The sequence below is a fragment of the Rhododendron vialii genome, chromosome 12a (assembly GCF_030253575.1).
Source record: "Rhododendron vialii isolate Sample 1 chromosome 12a, ASM3025357v1".
Lineage (NCBI taxonomy): Eukaryota > Viridiplantae > Streptophyta > Magnoliopsida > Ericales > Ericaceae > Rhododendron > Rhododendron vialii.
Genome location: NC_080568.1, coordinates 32665647 through 32684682, shown reverse-complemented (window position 1 = coordinate 32684682; position 19036 = coordinate 32665647). Strand labels below are relative to the sequence as shown.

Sequence of the window (19036 nt, the reverse complement as noted above, 5' to 3'; positions counted from 1 at the left end):
AATAGAAGATTATGAACATATAAAAGGAGCTACTCGTAAGGTACTACTAGTAGGCTTAAACATTTTGGATCATATGGTATGGCTCGTGAATCAAAATCAATGTACTACATGGGGGCATTACAACTTCTGCCAAAAGGTCACTTATACGGAATCGGGGACACTGTAGGGCGCGCATCCAGGCCGTCCATCTTGGCAATTAATGGTTTAGATTCATTGAAGCACTTTTACCAATCAAATTTAACTCTTATCGGTAAGAATCGTAAAAAACATATGTGAATCATTGATTGCTGAGATGAAAAGTCTAAATGTGCCCTACATGGTGCACTGCTCAAAAGCGCCCTACGTACAGTGTCCCCAATTCCCACTCATACGATGTTGATCATGGTGGTTGCCAAAAAAAAAAACAAAACAATGTTGGTCATGGGGTACAGATCTGCCGTTTTTCCGACAAAAGCAGAGAGAATCCAATATACTATGCAAATACGTACCGAGTGAAAGGGACCCAAACTTGAACGCACTCGAAATCAACGACATGCTTTGATCACAAATAATGACGTACAGAATCCAGTCAAAGCTTCCAAACCCCCCAATCAATTCCAGATTGTATATAAAAAGGACCGATCCAAATTGGTTTTGGTCACTCACAGTACATTTGGAAACAAGCCCACCAAGGAAGAAATTCTGAGCTGGTGATGGCACCGGCGTTGGGCGGAAGCTCGCCGGGACATCGTGACGTCGCCAGCCTGAATTTCAAGGAGACGGAGCTCACTCTGGGACTACCCGGCGAATCGCGGATGCAGAAGTCCGGTTCGAAACGTGGGTTTTCGGAGAGGGTTGATCAGTTGAACCGTGGGATTAATACCATTTTTGTGGGTGAGACACAGGGGGTCATTTCTAGAGATGATCCTTTGGAAGAAAAGGAGGAGATATCTGAGTCTGATCAGGCAGCCCAATCTCCCATATCAAAGTGAGTTCCTTTTCATCCATGTATGGGTTTTCTACCATGAATTAATTTACAAGATGGTTAAGAAAACCTCAGTTGTTTGTTTTCTTATAAATCAATCTTTTGTGGGTTCAAGGATTCGGTCCCTGTAGTGAAGTTGGGCGCTACAGGATTGCACTGAGTAATTCCAGCCGTACAAAAGTGTTTTCAACAATCTGAATTAAAACAAACTCTTCCACGGTAGAGAATAACTATTTCCTAGATAGAAGAGTTTGTTTTAAATTCGGATCATTAAAAACTTAGATAGACGGTTGAGCTGTTTCACTGCAATCCTATAGTGCTTAGCTTCATTATAGGGACCCCGAATCCGTTAAAATTAGTTATCTTTGGCTACCAACATGGTTTTTATTCTAAAAATTGTGTCTAATTCTAGCATCTTTAATTCAAAGTCCATAGTAAACAAGAGCTTCGTGTACTGGGTACACGATCTTTAATTTTCATGAGAAATTAACTAGCGTGCCGTATCGTGCCGTGTCTTGTTTGTAAATATATATACAAATTTTTCAGAGCACGAGTAGTAGGCTGGCCGCCTGTGAAATCAACAAGGAAAATAAACAAGGCATGCAAATACGTGAAGGTGGCGGTGGATGGAGCTCCTTATTTGAGGAAAGTTGATTTGGAGATTTACAACAGCTATCAGCAACTCTTGACTGTTCTACAGGATATGTTTAGCTGCTTCACCATCTGTAAACTTTTTAACATCCCTTATTTGTTTTTTGCGTCTCTAACTCCTCTCCAGTCTCAGAAGACCCTCCTCCTGCATGCCCTGTTGAGTTCATTTTTAACCCTTTTTTGAGCCAACTTAGATGCTTGGAATCGTTTATTTGTAAAGCTCATCAAGAACATCTACCATGCTTAGAATTAGGTTGATAAATTGTTGGTCAATAGACGATTCCAACACGTATCTTGAGAAAAATTAATTTCTATCCAACACAGTATTTCTTTGTCTAAGATAAAAGAATTCCCAAATCACAGTTATAGGTATTTGATTGAATGATTAATATTCTCGTCAAGTTTTGAAAATGAACTACATCGATCTTCAAGTGAGTTCAAAAAAGGTCCACAGGGTCATGTGCCTTTTGGGGATAGGGAGGATCCCATCACATTTTTTGTATTGCGAGGGTAATTTGGTCTTTTTATGCACAGCTTGTTTTTCCCTAGGTAATTACCTGAATGAGAGAAAGCTTATGGACCCAGTAAATGGGTCAGAGTATGTACCTACATACGAGGACAAAGATGGTGATTGGATGCTAGTTGGTGATGTGCCATGGAAGTGAGTCTAATTCCTTAACTACCCTTTCGATTTTCCAACCCAATATGGAAGAGTCCCATATATATCTTGAACTTGGAGTTTTTGCCCCTGTTTTTGGCAGAATGTTTGTTGAATCATGCAAGCGTCTAAGGTTGATGAAGAGCTCTGAGGCAATTGGGTTAGGTAATCATATTTTCTTCTCTTAATCATGTTCTCATATATCAAACTGAAGTCTAGTTTTGTGGACCCGGGATGCTGCCGAACAGCTCCCTGTCGAGCGGGTGCAGAGCGACCAATCCGGTTGTTCGTCTCGACACGGATCGAATCTGAGCGCATACATATTGCATACAAATTTGGATTGTCTATTGCTCGGTTACAATGTGGACTGTTGATTGCCGAAATAGATCGGCAGCTCTGTACTGCTTTACAGGGTGCTACTTGGTCATGTTAGAAAGCTTGGAACTTTGGATTGTCACAATTTGCTGATTTTTTTTGTTGTTGTTATCTTTTTGTGATTTTTAAGGCAGTCCCAAGGGCACCTTCAAAAACGCTCAAGCCCAAGTGGTTAAAGAAGCCTTTGCTTCGCACACTGACGGAAGCAGATATTTAACAAAGAGAGATCCAAATATGAAGTTACTTACAGTTTGAAGGGAGAGTGATAAGAACAATACAATTTTGATGCGAATAACAATAACTACGTGGAAAAGTTGGGAGTAAGCTAAAGTTTGAGAGTGTCGTGGCTCTCGAGAAAAGTTTGGGAGTACGCTGAAGTTTAGGAGTGCCGTGGCTCTCGCCCGCATCCTGTGTCTACCGTTTGACTTGGTGTTTTTCACTAGAGGCTTTTGTTTTCCCCTGCGTTTGTGCATGTTTATGATGTATAAAATGAAATTAGGAGCATAATACAGAGCTCCGTTTTCATTTGAGCATGGTTATGATGTATGAAAGGATACGAGGAGCATAATACAGAGCTGGGCTTTAGTTATAAATTTGTTTGTACTTTCTCTTTATTGGGAAATGCTACTCCAGCACATGGGTCCTCTAATAGATGGCCTAAACTCCAAGCATAGTATCCTGTCTTCTGGTATAATAACGGTTGAAATCTGCTTCTACAAGCCAGGAAAAGAGAATAGTGTTTATTACTTCAAACTCACAGGGAAGCAACTATGACTCGATCTCGCAAGCCACACCAAAACAGATTCAAATCCTATCTGGTCATAATTCAAGTGTTTCCCACTCTAAAATCCATCGAAACTAGAATCGCAAATACACCAGAAATCAAATTACATTTCCATGGTACTTCCAGCTTCTCCCTGTTTCAAAGAAGAATTGAACAAGAAATTGAAGTAGGCAATGTCTCTTGCATCTTAGCTTCAGACTCAAATGGTACTGCAGCATTGTCAGCTGCTTTCATCTTGCAAGCAAAAGTATTGCTCAGAGTTTCCGGAGTACATGGCCACATACCATTCACCTCAAATGAAAATTGATCAACCAGCCACTAGCCTACAGTCAAAGCACCTAACCAGTTGAGATTGAGAAGTTTCAAGTTTAAACCAGATGGATTCGTTTCGTATCTTAAACGGGTTCTCTAGTAGTTACTACTTAAAAGTTTCCTGAAGCACCAATATATCTACATCGTCCTGTCACACAATCCTCCCACATTAGCTCATAGGCATACAAACCTTGCGTGCAACTTTAGTGAAGCTCCATAAGATTTCCATATTACAAAGATCTTAGGCACAAAGCAAGATAGCTAAAGTGGAAATCATACCGAGAGAGAATGCAAACGGCAGGTCTACCACTAGGGAGGAAAAGATTGTTCAACTCAATGGTGTGCCTAGTGCATCCAGAAGAGAGATAAAAGACGCATTTGGCCAAATTAAACAAAAGTAAAGTGAGCATTCTGGAGATAGATAACAGTCGACACCAAAACCAACATAAAATGTTTGTAACTGTAGATACACTGATAGAAAGATGTATTATGTACTAAACCAAACGACACACAATGTAGATTCCACAGGACATGCTCAAATTGTACAAATCAGCACCGTAATTAAAGCCGTACAATCATATTCATATGTGGTGGTCATTTCCTAGCTGATAGATATAAACACACAAATAAATGAATCTGCTATTACAAATTTCAATCGGATAGAGAAATAATTGCAAGTAAACAATAGGACGAACAAATCCATCTATCCCATATGCCCGTAATTGATACAGATCAATGAATCAGCTATTACACTCAGCTGATGAATTACAATTGAATATAAAATCAATTGAAAGCAAACAATAGGAAGAAAAAACCGATATATTATATGCCTACTTAAATACTACAGGTAACCGATTTGCCAAGAGCGGATCTGAACAGATCTAGCAGACCAATAGAAGACTGAGGGAAACCAATTACCTTAACCAACCACTGCATTTTTATCTCATCTGCTACATGTACTTATTCCCCTTTTTTCTCCACTGCCTTCTTGTACTCCTCCATCTCCTTAACCCAAAGATCCCCGAACTCACAATCTTTCCACGCCTCAAACCACGGCCCCCCAAGTGTATAATGAATCGCCTTAGGGAACGTACCCGGATCTCCTTCCACAACCTTATTATGCCCCACAAGAAAGTTCCAAACAAACGGAACGTCCCCGATCTCCTCATCATCCAACCACTGGAACCTGTGCAAAAACGCACCCGACTCTGAATTCACAACCTCTGGCGTCAACACCTTATTCTTGGGGTGCCCACAATTATACAACACCATCGAAGACCAATTCTTCCTAGGGTACACAGTTTGCACTGCCCCATCCATTTTCGTTTTCTCCTTGGGCGTGTAATCATGTTGGACACACATCACAGCATACTTATCATCAATTACCTCACACAATTCATTAATGTCACTCAAGTACAGGAAATCGCAGTCCACAAACATCGCCCAACCCTCGTAATTCGCCAGGTACGGCGTCAAGAACCGCGAGAACGAAAACTCGGTGCTCTCGAGCTTCCCTCTCTCGCGCCAGTACACGCTGCGCTGGCGCAACTCGCACTGTTTGATCGGCGCCACCTCGACCGGGACCGACGCTCGCTTGAGGATCGAGTAGCGGCAGACCTCGTACGCGAGGTCCTCGCGCGGATCGTAGCCTACGAAGATCTTCAACTTCGGTGGCATATTGTTTGCGCCATTGTCGGTTGAGTGAAAACCGTTATTATTACCGTTGCTCGAATTAGCCCCAATTTCTACGCTAGGGTTTGAGAATTTTACCTCCTCCGTCCCGTTCGGTTTGGCGCCTGATTCCGTCGCCGACATTGCGATACGCTGCAAAAGAAAGATCAGAGAATTCAGTTCAGAAACAATTCACATTTGTATATACGGTGTTATATGTATATGCGGTGGTGGAGTGAAGATAGGGAAATGCAGGGTTCGAGAGATTACCTTGCAGAGGAGAGAGAGAGAGAGAGAGTAGATCTAGAGGTGACGACGCGATTTGGAAGAAAAGAGTCAAAATTTTGTGGATTTGACGGATGTTTGATTGTTTACGGTCGGCCTTATATATATTTATGGGGATTTTGTGGGAATAAGTTCTGTTCGTATGAGGCCAAACCGTGCTGTTTTCGCCACAGTCCATTGTGGGTTTCACTGAGCATACACCGGTAATTTAAATCGTTCATATTGTAGGACTCGCAAAATAATATACGCATGGAAAAAACCAGCATGATCGGATGTTAATAACTATGTTTAAAATTCTATTTTGATTGATAAAATGGACGGCCTGATTTACCAGTATTTTAAGTTTAACTATTTATTTTCATCCATTTTATAATCTTGAAATTTAATCTTTGGCCTATCTATTGTATGGGTACATTACTTTGCGAGATCTACAAGATGGACGGTTCAGATGACTACAATGGACACAAAATAGAACCAACAATGGAAACCATGAAATTTTCAAGATAGTTAAAGTATTCTCTTTTGTGGTTGGGTGGATATTTTAGGGCACCGACGCAAGAGTTGTGGAGAGACGAACAGTTGTCAAATATGTCCTTTTATGGAAAAGCAGAGAACAACTGTCAACCCCAATGGCTCCATATAGTATTTTTTTTATCTTATTTTTCCGGTGGATCTTGCACCTACGCTACAATTATCAATTCAATCATTCTACTTCAACACCCAATCACATAATTTGCGCATACTACACATTCAGTGTGTATGGAACTCACTCCTATTATGAGTATGAGTGTGTGATTGAGTGTTTATTTGAGTGTGAAGTTAGAATTTTCGTTATCCACAAGTCTAGGAACACTCGTACAAACCACTTTTCGATCACAATTCTCTCACACATGTGTAGAACCCATCCTACAATTAAATGGATGAAACCGACACATATGTGAGAAATGCGTGATCGATAGGAATGTACGTAGGCTTTGTTGATGAATTGTGGGATAAATTATTAATCAGCGTCCCGTGCGTTTCTCCATTTCATGCAGGTGTGAGTGGTCACACGTCAGTTAATAGGGCCTCTGTTAGAGAAGCCCATGTGCTAGCCGCAGGTGTGGCAAAGGATTTGGCAGATCCTGAGCTATAACTTTACAAGTTGTATTGTTGTCTGTTTATGTGTAGTTCAATTTGTTATCCTCCATTATTATTCAGCTTTGGGTCGTTGTGTCATCTCGAACTCACAATAATGGTCGGGCTACATGTTACTTTTTTTTATTTAAAAATAATAATGATCTCATTCAGCTTTGGATCGTTGTGTCATCTTGAACTCACAATAAAGGTCGGACTACACATTACTCCTTTTTTTCTTAAATAATGTCCTCTTACGAAAAAGCTGTGTCACTTTATGATAATTTACTATAAATTTTCCCGCAAGTTCGAAAAAAGTGACGGGGCTTTTCTTATTAGTGCACCACCATGCACAAACAGAGAGAGAGTTTTATTTTTTGAGAAGTAAAGCTGCTTATTTTAGACCTTTAGATAACCATTTTCCGATCGAGCTAAGTTTTTACGTCGATGTACGATGATCAAACTAAATTTTTTCGGGGACGTATATCTGCCTATGAATTCTAAAATATGAATGATGTTCGATATTCGATCATTATTGTGAACACAAGGTGAATCCACGACAGTTCAAAAATGAATAATGAAGTATAACAAACTGGACTACTAGCTAGGTATCGGTCCCAACTCCCAATTGTGGGCTGGACAACTGTCATATGAATTGGTATCCTCTCATGTTCTTATCCATACACTGGAGAGTGAAGATCTCTCAATAAGAAGTACTGTACTTAAGCAGATATAGAACGTGGGGTTTCTGTAGATGCAAGTTTTGTTTTCAGTAGGGCCTCCACAATAAAGGAAGGGACAATGTAAGCTAGCTGTCCACGTTTGTTTGGTTCCGAGCATCAATGGACACGATTGAAAACGAAGTATAACCACTAGTGCATGCAGGTGAAGAATCGTTTTTGGGACCTGCGAGTCGTCGGGATAACCGCGGTCCTTTGGGTGCTTCGCGGCGGCGTTTGACTCCGGCGTTCTTGCCTCCCCTGCTGTTTCTCATTCCCTCTGCCGCTGGTTTCTTCGCCGTCTTCTCCCTTCTCTCCTTCCTGTCGTTGGCCGGCCGCCAGTCTACCTGTTGGGGTTGCAAGGTTCGTGCGTCTCTGCTGGTGTCTCTCCTGAGATCACTTGGTTTTTTGCCTAACGGCATGTGGGCAGCCAGGGGCGGACCCACCATAGGGCACGTGTGGTCACGTGTCCCACGTGCCCCCACGCCATTTTATAAAAAAAATTGGTTTTATATATATATTATTTATGTTGAATGTATACAACAAGTTGTTTGTTGTTGCACGTGCAAAGCACGGTACTTCTAACCAAGAGGTGCGTGGTTCAAGACTTCACCCATTCGTACATAGGTTTTTTTTTCTATTGCTTTTCTACTTCTAACCTAGTTGTCTCTGTGTGTGTCTCTTTTTTTTTTTTTCCCCAATAGGCACTAGAAAATGGTAGGTTTTCCCCCCTCCCCCCCCAAAATGCACTAGAAAACGGTAGTTCGTACCTTGTTTTGTATATTATTTGTGGGTTCGAGTCTACCACCACATTTTATTTGTATGCTTTTTGTTCCCAAAACTGTAATAGTAGAGTTAGTAATAAAAAAATAAATGATGAACATGTAATAATGTTGTTTTAATGCATTTAGTCAATGCACGCAAGTTTGCCCAAGTAACTAATTATTAAAATACATATATACTTTAAAATTGTTAATTTATCATGAATGCCAAAATTATTTTGGAATAAATGTGCTTAACTGTAACTCGTATATTACGGTTACAAAAAAAATTGGTGCCCCCACTATGTCAAATTCTTAGGTCCGCCACTGTGGACAGCGGCGGCTTTTGGGTGTCTCTCTGGGTCGCTGTCTCGTGTGGTGGCTGGCGGTGGAGATGTTCTGCCGTGGTGGATGGCGGCAAGTCTGATTGTAGTAGCTGGGTTTGATTTGAGCTGTAACAGTTGGGTTTGTCTCATTATTTGGGCTTTTAGGCTTTTAAGCCCTTAGATGTTTGGTCTTTCTTGTATTTATCTGGACTTTTAGACCTACGGGTGTGGGCTTCATCCCAATGGATTTTCCCGTGTTTGGTTTCTTGCCAAACTTGGGGATTGGATCTCAGATGGACAAAAGATTATTCGTACCTTTTTAGATTGTTTGGGTCTCGGGTTAGGTGTTTGATGTCATTATTTCTTATTCCTATTAATCTTTGTAACAATTTCAGAGATTAATGAAATTTTTTGCTTTTTAAAAAAAAAAAGACAAATGGTTGCAATTAAAATACTTCAGACATAGAAGAGGTTCTAAAATTTCTTCACAACTTAAAGTCATATGAGTCCAGCCTATCTAAAACAAAAAAAACAAAAAAACAAGAAGAAGAAAAGATATACCTCTAACTAGGAGTCTTCTACACTAGGTTAACAGTGGTTTTTCTTAAGTAGCATAGAGTCTGATTGTACTATACCCCGAGCCGCGTGTCGCATGTCGCAGATCTAACTCGTGTAACTCTACCTGTATACATCATAACGAAGAGCGAAAATTCCCTAGGATACTTTCAGCTGGTATATTCACGTTCTTGTGATCGTCGCTACGCATGTATATATTGCAGCGTAGGGCAACGCAGCTGCAACGATCGTGGGGGCATAGCCCTAGTTGAGTGAACCATGAAAACCCTTCTTGTGTTTCTTGTTCCTGATTTTGTTCTTTGTAGAACTCTCATAGATCCTGTTAAGATCCCGCATATTCCTAATACTATCATATCAATTACCAAAAAGTTTTTCCGATGATTTTGACACATTCCATGTGGATTTCATGATGTTTGAATAATGATATGTTTGTAGTAAACATGCATGATTCACGGGGAGAGTCAACTGAGTCACTCATGGCAGGAACATTTGGTGAAGAGACAGAAACGAACAGAGACAGAGACATTTGAACTAACAACAATTTTAAAATGAACTGGGTAAGAGTGGTAGGCCAATTATTGGCTACTCTCGGAGTACTACGTGGCATTGTCGGGTGGTAATCCTCATAAAAGATCGTCACCGCACAATGTGTGGGTCACACTCCTCGTCTCCTAATCGCCCAACAAAAGTGAATGATAATGTGCCTGCCGCAAAATTTGTTCGCTACGTAAACGTTGGGAGTACCACGTAGACAACGCAACGTGGTATCCGGGAGTGCTGAATAATTACTCGAGTGGTAGGTGCACGAAGAATCCTAAGCCAGTCTTCACTTCCACCCTCTATAAAAAAACAAAACTGCAGCTGCTTTTCTCCATTTGCATCTGAATCCTAGAAGAGAAATTTAAGCTAAATTTCATATTCATCTAACAAACAACAAACAAATGGATGTGGATATGGATGCTCCAGCCACTGAAGAGATGTCATACACTGATCATATCAAGAGAAGGCAAGAGGAGAAAGGTTGCCTCTATGCTTGGTACGTATTTCTCTCAATTCTCTTTAAATTCTTATACAGTATAATTTTGGATACAAAGACGAGATTAGACAGTAAATAAGCTACGTGAAAAAGAACAATGTACTAAGAAACGATTTTCGGGAATCTGTGTGTATTGGGTATGAATTTATTATTTAATGGTATTGTGTTTTTTTTTATGCAGTTTGTTCGCGATGTGCTGTTGTTGCTGTTGCTACGAGACTTGCGAGTGTTGTTTGGACATTCTCTGTTGTAACTGCTCCTAATTTATTCATGCACAAGGGATTATTAGGCCAATGTTTATGGTTTATCATCACCTTATTTCATCGTTTTATTTTTTCCTTTGTTCTATTTGTTCGTAGCTCATACTTCCAATGATTGAGGACTACATGAGTTCTGTTATTATTGTTGTTGTCTGTTTGTTCGTAGCCTTCACTGGCCTAGTGAGAGTGTTGAGTGCCTCTGTAAACTTGCAATTCTGTCAAATTATGATTTTTTTGTTTTCTCTGTTTACTTCCAAATAAAAAGACCGGGCACAAGCATTTGGTTTATTAATGATGTACTTCCACAAATTCCTTGATGTCTTGATTCAGTATATCATAATGTTCCACAAGAACTTTCTTCTCGAATCTCACCATTTCTATTTCATTTAAGCTGGTTTTAATCATTTTGGTACACTGGTGGTACAGGTCTTATGAAACGTTCCTCTTATTTTTTGGACTAAAATTGGTTACCATGAAATCAGTAAAAACTTGCACTTCAACTTACTGGATCCGAAGTTTAGTCAGGCGCAAGACTGTTGAAGGTATAAATAATAAAGTTATCATTCCCTCTAACCGTAAACCGCTTAAGCTTTTAGATGAATTGGTAGTTAATAATCTAATATGGTATCAGAGCAAGCAATAGATCCTATACTTTATTTGTCCTTTAATTTCTCAACCTGGCAATAATAACCAACTCCTATGTCATATAAAGTTTAGCCTCAAATCCTCTTCAGCTGTAGTGTATCCTCCAATTCTTCAAATTTGATAAGAGGCCCCATATTTTTAGGAAAATGATTTTGCCACTCCCTTTTTTTGTTAACGTCACTCCACTGTAAGTGTATTTTTGCACCAAAAATATACTTGCAGGGGAGCGGCGTTAACAAAAAAGGGAGTGGCAAAATCAGCAGCCTATTTTTATTCATGTCTATAAGACTATAATCTTAGTGCTTCTTCTTCTTTTTTTCCCCAATCAGCCATTTCCAAAACCTTAACACCAATTACCAACAGGAAAATGATTCACACAAAGACGTCCGGACATAGATGTATCCAAAGTCATTCAATATGTGCGGATCCTACGTGCATTCCATGGGTTCCACGTGCATCGGACGATATGTGTCCGAACATCTACGTTTGTAGCATTACTAATGCTTTGGGGCCACTATTCGGCACTTCTACGGATCCAAGTAAGATGTGAGCAAAACCTTTTGCCCCTCAGTCCCTATAAATGTTAGACAAGTTGGATCTGAATCAACCAATAGAAACAATTGAGCTAAAACCACATAACTCTCTCTTTTTTTGCCCACTTCTTAATCCATTGAATCACAAGGAAATCACAAGGAAAAATGGACGCCCCAGCCTCCCAAAATATGGCATACTTTGAAACGTATCAAACCGCGGCATGAACACACAAAGGCTGCCTCCATGCTTGGTTTGTGTTTCTTCCATCCTTCTCAATAAGTCATGTTCCTTCTGTACAGGAGTATATGTTTCACTATAATTGACTTGTTAAGTCTGCTTTTTTCACTTCCTTCTAAAATTGACTGATAGCTTTTTAATGGGATTGTTTTTCAAATTACACTAATCCATTTTATTCCGTTACGACATTTAAGGTTTGCTTACGTATTCCATCTTTCTTCAAAAGATGAACACGCAAATAACATTATGACATTAAATATGCATAGAGAAAAACAGATCAAATAGACCTAATTTAGTCTCACAGTTGGTAATGCATTCTCACTAACTGTATATGTTTTTTAGGTCGTGTGGTAAGACGAGTGGCTTTGAGAGATTATGCACCGTCGGTTTTGAATTTGCATGTCCCACAAAAATCCAAGATCTGAAAAACAAGGGAAAAAGAAAACTATCTAGCTTTATCCCTTCTTATTTTTCACACAACTTTGGGCAGTTGGTTCACGATGTGTTGCTGCTTATGTCGCCCCAAGGACAAGGCTTGCGAGTGTTGTTTGGATGTTCTCTGCAGACTGCAGTGATTGCACCTAAGTTCTGTTACTGGAAGCCTGTCTTATATACCACTCAAGTGTGGGTGTCGTTTTCGTTTCTGCTTCTTTTATCAGTTGCCTGGAGTGTCTTAAAGGGTATTGAGTTTTCCAGTTGGCTAATGAGTCTAAATAAATCTATTAGTGTTTTAATGTGTTCTGATTAACATCAATGGGTTACCGGGGGGACTACTTCTAAACACTTCGTTTTACTTGAAATGTGCCAGATAGTTTCTAACAGATAGCAAAACCTTCTTTCTTTGCAATAGCAATTTGCATTATGTAATATCAGTTCCCTTTACATGAGTTTAAACCACGTACAATTATGAAAAACACAAAACAGTAATGATGCTCTTTCCTAAAGCATGCCCACGTCAATTATGAATTCTGCAAGATTAAAAAAGGATTTACAGCACAAAATAATCTGGACAGTTATCACCTAATTAAGGGATGGGATTCCTCCCTTCATCGATTTCAATGACAAGGAGCCGTTCTGGATCCGAACCATTGGGTCCTTCTGAGTAAAGTGCAGGGAGATAAGCCTTGTAGGCAGGCAAATATCGTGAAACAAAGTCCTCAACCTGAAACAAACCCAAATAAAACCTCGGAAAATGGATTGGATATAAAGCTAATAGGGATTAAATTATTCTGCCCACCTCCTCATCAGACATCCCAGGCATTCCATCAGCCTTCATGGCAATCTCTGCCTGCAAATTCGCTAACGATTATAAAATGGTATTGCGAAAAATAAGAATATTCTGAAATTGCAAACCAATGGCTAACCTGCAATCGCCACTGGTAGACACAATTTGGATCTTTAATCTTGATAATTATCCATGCTTTTATGAATTTATCCCATGCATCATAATAAGCTTCTAAATTCTCGTTCACTATCTCAAGCTGTAAAATTACACTTTCACTCGAATTAATAAGGTCCCCATCAGAGTGACAAGGGAAGAAGCTAGATGTATCCCTACATATGATTTGTTAAGTGCTAATACCTGTGGATCAACAGGCGTGACTACTTCAACTGGAAGGGGCTTAAACCCAAGCATCCAGCCCTCAAACAGGATGGCCTAAATGAAATCCAAATGACTTATGGTGAGGAAGACAAAGATTTTAGTGGTTCTCCTTACTGACACACTAAATAAACTTTGTTGGGTTTATAAAATGTAACAAAAAAAAAAATATTTTTAACGCTTTCTGAGTTGATGATACAGTCATTTGGGATGGCAGATGGAACGCTGGCCATAATTTTTGTCACATCCACATCTTAACCAACATTTGCCTATCCCAACTACAAATTGAAGATACATCTTACAGTAAGAGGCCCTTCAACTTCTGGCCATGTTGAAGGATCAGCTCTGTCACCCCTACCGTTGTTTGCAGACTGCAAAACAAAAAAACAATTGATAAGAACCTTGAAATGAAAGGTTTGATTGACAACAAGCATATTCAATTGTGCAGGGAGCTTACTTTATCATATCGAGGTAGATTCATCTTCATACCTGACAACAAAGCACACATAATTCATTACCCATGATAACCATACTAACGACATAAGTAATAGAACTATAAGCACCAAATGCAAAGAGATCTGTATGAGGGAAAACTCCTACCTCCTTTAGTCAATTTGCTTAGAGCTGTCAATGTTTCAACAGAAAATGAAAGATCGTGGCTTCCCGCATTTCCACGCAACTGCAGGTGAGCCAATAATCTCCGTTACCTTGTTCTTTGAAAATGCTTCCTCATCTCTCAAGCTACGAGATTTTAACGGGGAGCAAGTTAGTTGATACCTCTAGAAGTGCATTTCCTGGATTGCTTTCTCTCAGCTTAGCCTATACCATAGAAAGATTGCATCAGAAAATGCAAACACAAACAAGAACAAGAAGGGAAGCAATATCCGAAGACTCCATCGAACACGTTTACGGTTTTACCTGATCATCTGCAGTCAAGTAAAAATCATCTATGGATACTGTAGCAGACTTCCTGAGATTAACGTGAATCAATATAAGGAATTCCTTTCATGTTGTCATACTCCCATTCAACTATTGACAAGATTGCTTCTACACAATAGATATCATCGTTTCTGCAATCTACCTCCCGGTGACTTTGAAAAGATACTCAAGAGCAAAGACTAGTGTAGTCTTTCCACAACCTTGAGGGGCACTAAACCCAATCTGCATCACAAAAAAAATATGTTAAAAAGCATTACCCAGTCCGTTCACAGTACACACGTCAAGACTACAAAATGAGAATTGAGCAGCTTGTCATGTCTGGGGAAAAAAGTTACCCCCTATAACAGAAGAAAGGGATGGTGTGAACATCTTATGTTTACCACTATAGGAGTGACCTCTTCTCCATCTTTAAACTTGGAACTGTGATGAGAAATTTGCTGTTCGCACCATAAGAAGACTGGTATATAGTAGTGATAAAACCTAGCCTTCTGAGGTAGTGTTAGGTAGAGTTCATTTAGTTGAAACAACCTGCAAAGGTGTAATCCATACGCTAACCACTTGTCGATGGACTCGGCCACCATCTCTGAAGTCATGCCCACCTTGTTTAGAAGTGGGCCTGAGCATATAAATTCAAAAAGGTCCTGTACAGAGGAAACTTCTGCGGGTTTTGAGGGAAAAACAGAATGCAATGGACGTTGCCTCCTTCCATTGTTGGAAACAGTGTCAGGACAGCTGGAGCTGTCTTGTATCCATGAACATCCCAAGCCTGCATCAATGTCTTGCACGTGCACTTCAGTGCCTTATGTCATACGACAAAATGAACCAAAAATATCAAGCAGGGGAATAGAAACAAAAGTCAACTTCAATTGTCGACGCCCTTGAACTGGAATAGAGCATTATCTTTCACTATGGATTAAAAAAAAGGAACTCAACTCATAGGATATCTCCATGAAAGAATAAACAAAGTACAAACTTCAAGAAGGAAGGAAGGTTAAAACAGATGCTAGAAACTCAGGAGTTTTGCACTAGTATCACTCAACATTTCCGTAAATTCCACTTGGTTGCCAACAGGGTGAAACATTAAATTTCATAATTGCCATAATTTTGCACTCTCTTGAATTTATCACGGTTTTGGGTTGTGTTACTTTTGAAGCACCAAATAGCTGTGTGAAGCTCAGCGGAGAAAACTGTTCACTTCCATGTGTCGATATGAAACATAAAAATTGGGGAAAAAACCCTTCACTTTCTAGCTTCCTCTCCAGCAAAACAAAGCATAACTTTTAGATAAACAATCAACTATTTAAATCATATAACTTGAGACTAAACCAAAGCTTCGTAAAGAGAGTGGTGAATATCGGAGTTTGATAGATGAATATATTACATATTTTCTTAAATAGCTTACATATTGGTTTTTGGCCATTCAGTTTGGGAGCTTTAATGTGACTGCTTGAAATCCTTTATCCTAAAGGATTGCAGCTATACAAGAACCATTATATAATAATTACCTCTAATCTATCTTCCATGAGTTTCACAAGTCACTTGGAGCTAAACCTCTTATACAATAGGAAGCGGCTCCTCTACAGTCTGTGTTTGGACTGCACAGAGCAGTCTATGCAATCTATCCGTCCCAAAGCGTTTTTAATGGTTAGATTTTGTTGGAAGACTCTTCTTAGGAAGAAACTATTATTTCTGCGGAGATACTTTCTAAAACCCGAATCATTGATTACTGAGATGAATGGACGAGATGATACTGCAAAATAAGTCGGATCCTATACAATATTATGACATGGTATAAGTTAATTCAAATCCACTCCTACCCAAACAGAGCCAAAGGACAGTAAACGAACTCTATAGTTAAAAATTCAGGCAAATGTTAAACTAAAGTTACAGAATAAGTCAACAAGACACAAACAAACCTATTATCGATACGAATGAGAGTCGAATTGGATACAATTTAGGCATTAGGAGAAAGAGAGAACATGATAAGACCTGATTTTGGGGATTGAGGAAGCATCTGAGAAGAGAGATTCGGTTTTGCTGATACAATTACAGCTTTGGAAAGCGAGGAGAGAGATGAACGGATGGAGAATCGACTGAATATGTAACAATTAGTATAGTAATGGTTACAGCTGTAGAGAGAAAAGGAAGCGGTTTTCGTCGGCCATGGGGTCGTCGGCTGCGATAAAATATTCAAAACCGCCATCGTCATCTCTCTCTCTCTCTCTCTCTCTCTCTCTCTCTCGCGATGAAAATTCGGGAAAACTTTACACGCAGGCAGTCACACGGCAGTGGAAGCGATTAGCTCGGATAGCATTCGAGGCCACACAAGAAGAACCAGAGCTAACTCGCAACGAGTTTTTTGACGACGACAGAAGTACGAAAATACCCTCCAGCCCGGGAGTCTCGATGGTCCGATTCCGGACCCAACTGCTTCTGAACGGGTGTTCGAAGTTCGGTTCCGCTTTCTCAAATACTCCATAAGTACTAACTAAAAAATAAGATCTATTTTTAAGTTTAAAAATAATAGATTTATAAAAATAAATTTTTTTTTTTGCAGGGTTTGATAGATCTCAACAAATTTCATATTGGATATTTTTTTATTTCAATAAGCATACTATTTTTAAACTTGAAAGATGCAAATAAGTACTTATTTATTTTTTAAGGACCAACAGCGGAACGGGCCCTCTCTTCTGTGGGAGTTTTTTGTTCCCCAAAAATTTTCTATTCTATTTTTTTCATCGTACTTGATGAGGTAATTCAATCTATATGGATAATCCGAAAGTTGAGAATCGTTCTTCTCAATGAAGGAGGGCTTCGAATTTTGAGTCTTTTGTAGCCCTTTGAGCATTTTATGATGATTAAAAAAAAGAAAAGAAAGAAACCAATTGCCTTGGGTAGGAATGAATTGAAGTGCCAGTTTATTAGAGCGAACAAGTTTTAACTCAGCTGCTTTGATATCAGAAAATTGCACATTGGCTACAACTTCGAATTGTCTTCGCCTTAACTTTTTACCTCTAGAAAATCAACATATGCTAAATAAATAAAAATGTGTTTTGCCTTCCAGTAAGTCTGTTAATATAGACAATTTCCACATAGATCGCTCACAGATCTGTATGTGGGATCCAGAGTGGGCTCTACACAAATAATCTGAGCCGTTCATTAAATGTAAAATATTTTTTCAAGAGCCCATGCGAAAAATTAGCTTAATCCGATATCTATAGATGCTCAATTCAATTATTTAACTTTTTATTATCCTGAAATCCGAATAAATGATTAAATCAAGTACCTATAAGTATCGTATTGAGCCAATATTTTGCGGGGCCCCTTGAAAAAATATTTTTACATTTAATGAACAGATCAGATTCTTTGTGTAGGACCCTTAGAGGGCCCCACAACAAATCTTTGCATTTTTGCTGTGTGTAGCAAAACCTCAATCCTAATTTTCTAGATTTTTGCTTCTTTCGTTTATAAAAATGAATGAGAGAGAGATGTGGGGAGGGGGTATGAATGGAGGAAAATTTATTCTATGCCCCGGTGCTCCAAAGTCATTCTTCACCACAAAATGTCTTTCACTATATAGAACGAGAACAATACCAACACGCATTGAATGGGATTGAAAAAAAAATTAAACTTTTTTTCTTATCACATAGCGTTATGCTCGTTTAATATACAATGACAAAAAAACAACAATGTGATTTTTTTTCTCATGCATCAAACGGGTACAACACTAATGCTGCTTGCACAGTTGTTTGTTCACGGCTACTGACATAATTGTGTGACTTTTTTGATATGTGCAGACCTCGTGTTTATGTGTGATCCTCATGTCTCGTGTTTATGTGTGATCCTCATGTCTCATCATCCGATTTTTGAGCACATTTATGTTTGGATCAATGTACACATCTTTTAAACCCGCAGAATTGCACTTTCGCCTTTAAAAGGATTTTATGAAAAAATTATATGTGATGTGTTGATTTGGTGTTATAGTTGCATTCATGCCTACGAGGCAAGTTTTGAAGTTGAGTAGTCTGACTGATAGTCACCTCGACCTCAAAACTAGCTTGACGCTATCAGCACATAACGTAAGATGAATTTGAATTGAAAAGTTAAGTAATTTATTTTTTTGTTTTTATTTAAAATTTTTTTGCATTTGTTTTTATTTTACGTCAAACTTTTGCGACTTATTGATTCGTCTCGACAAGAAAAATCAGAAAAGTAAATTTTTTTTATCAAAACTTAATTTTTTGAATAAAGACAAAAATAAGTCAATAAAGTCAACTTATTTTACTTTATTCTTGTCTTTTTGAAAAAAAATTATGAGTTTGGATTAAAATTTTTTACTCTTCCGATTCTTCTCGCCGAAACGAATCAATAAGTTACAAAAGCTTGACGCAAAATTATCAAATATGATTTTTTTTTAAATAAATGACAAAAAAAAATACTGTTTCAGTTTCAATTCTAAAGCCAAATGAGCCTGTAACGTCTTAAATTTTGCTAATTACTTTCTCACACACCACAGCATGAAACCCTTACGGGATGATTAGTCTAGCTTCACACACAACCCGCATAGATATTTTGCTCACACAAAAA

General features: G+C 38.9%; 3 protein-coding genes and 1 long non-coding RNA gene across 6 annotated transcripts; 2 read left to right on the top strand and 2 right to left on the bottom strand.

Annotated features, from left to right (window-relative positions):
- Nucleotides 1-615: 615 nt before the first annotated feature.
- Nucleotides 616-3241, top strand: LOC131309804 (auxin-responsive protein IAA1-like). Its single transcript, XM_058336421.1, has 5 exons — nt 616-967; nt 1511-1689; nt 2165-2276; nt 2377-2438; nt 2779-3241. Exons 1-5 carry the CDS (start codon nt 693-695, stop codon nt 2901-2903), a joined length of 753 nt encoding a protein of 250 aa, XP_058192404.1. The 5' UTR covers nt 616-692; the 3' UTR covers nt 2904-3241.
- A 1130-nt stretch (nt 3242-4371) lies between these two features.
- Nucleotides 4372-5873, bottom strand: LOC131309803 (protein CDI). Its single transcript, XM_058336420.1, has 2 exons — nt 5686-5873; nt 4372-5568 (listed from the first exon to the last, which is right to left on the bottom strand). The coding sequence occupies exon 2, from the start codon at nt 5557-5559 to the stop codon at nt 4705-4707; it is 855 nt and encodes a 284-aa protein (XP_058192403.1). The 5' UTR covers nt 5560-5568; nt 5686-5873; the 3' UTR covers nt 4372-4704.
- A 3707-nt stretch (nt 5874-9580) lies between these two features.
- LOC131309802 (uncharacterized) lies at nt 9581-10786 on the top strand. Its single transcript, XR_009195008.1, has 2 exons — nt 9581-10234; nt 10416-10786. It is a non-coding gene; the product is annotated as an uncharacterized LOC131309802 (long non-coding RNA).
- On the bottom strand, nt 10431-16776 carry LOC131309801 (D-glycerate 3-kinase, chloroplastic). 3 transcript variants are annotated; one of them, XM_058336417.1, is made up of 12 exons: nt 16439-16776; nt 14830-15248; nt 14592-14671; nt 14429-14480; nt 14288-14329; nt 14111-14189; nt 13968-13999; nt 13813-13881; nt 13493-13567; nt 13275-13391; nt 13148-13198; nt 10431-13072 (listed from the first exon to the last, which is right to left on the bottom strand). In XM_058336417.1, the coding sequence occupies exons 1-12, from the start codon at nt 16656-16658 to the stop codon at nt 12935-12937; spliced, it is 1374 nt and encodes a 457-aa protein (XP_058192400.1). In that variant the 5' UTR covers nt 16659-16776; the 3' UTR covers nt 10431-12934. The 3 variants fall into 3 exon arrangements, with proteins under 3 accessions (XP_058192400.1, XP_058192401.1, XP_058192402.1); XM_058336418.1 differs by having other exon boundaries at nt 14830-15239; nt 16439-16774; XM_058336419.1 differs by having other exon boundaries at nt 14830-15215; nt 16439-16772.
- Nucleotides 16777-19036: the final 2260 nt, after the last annotated feature.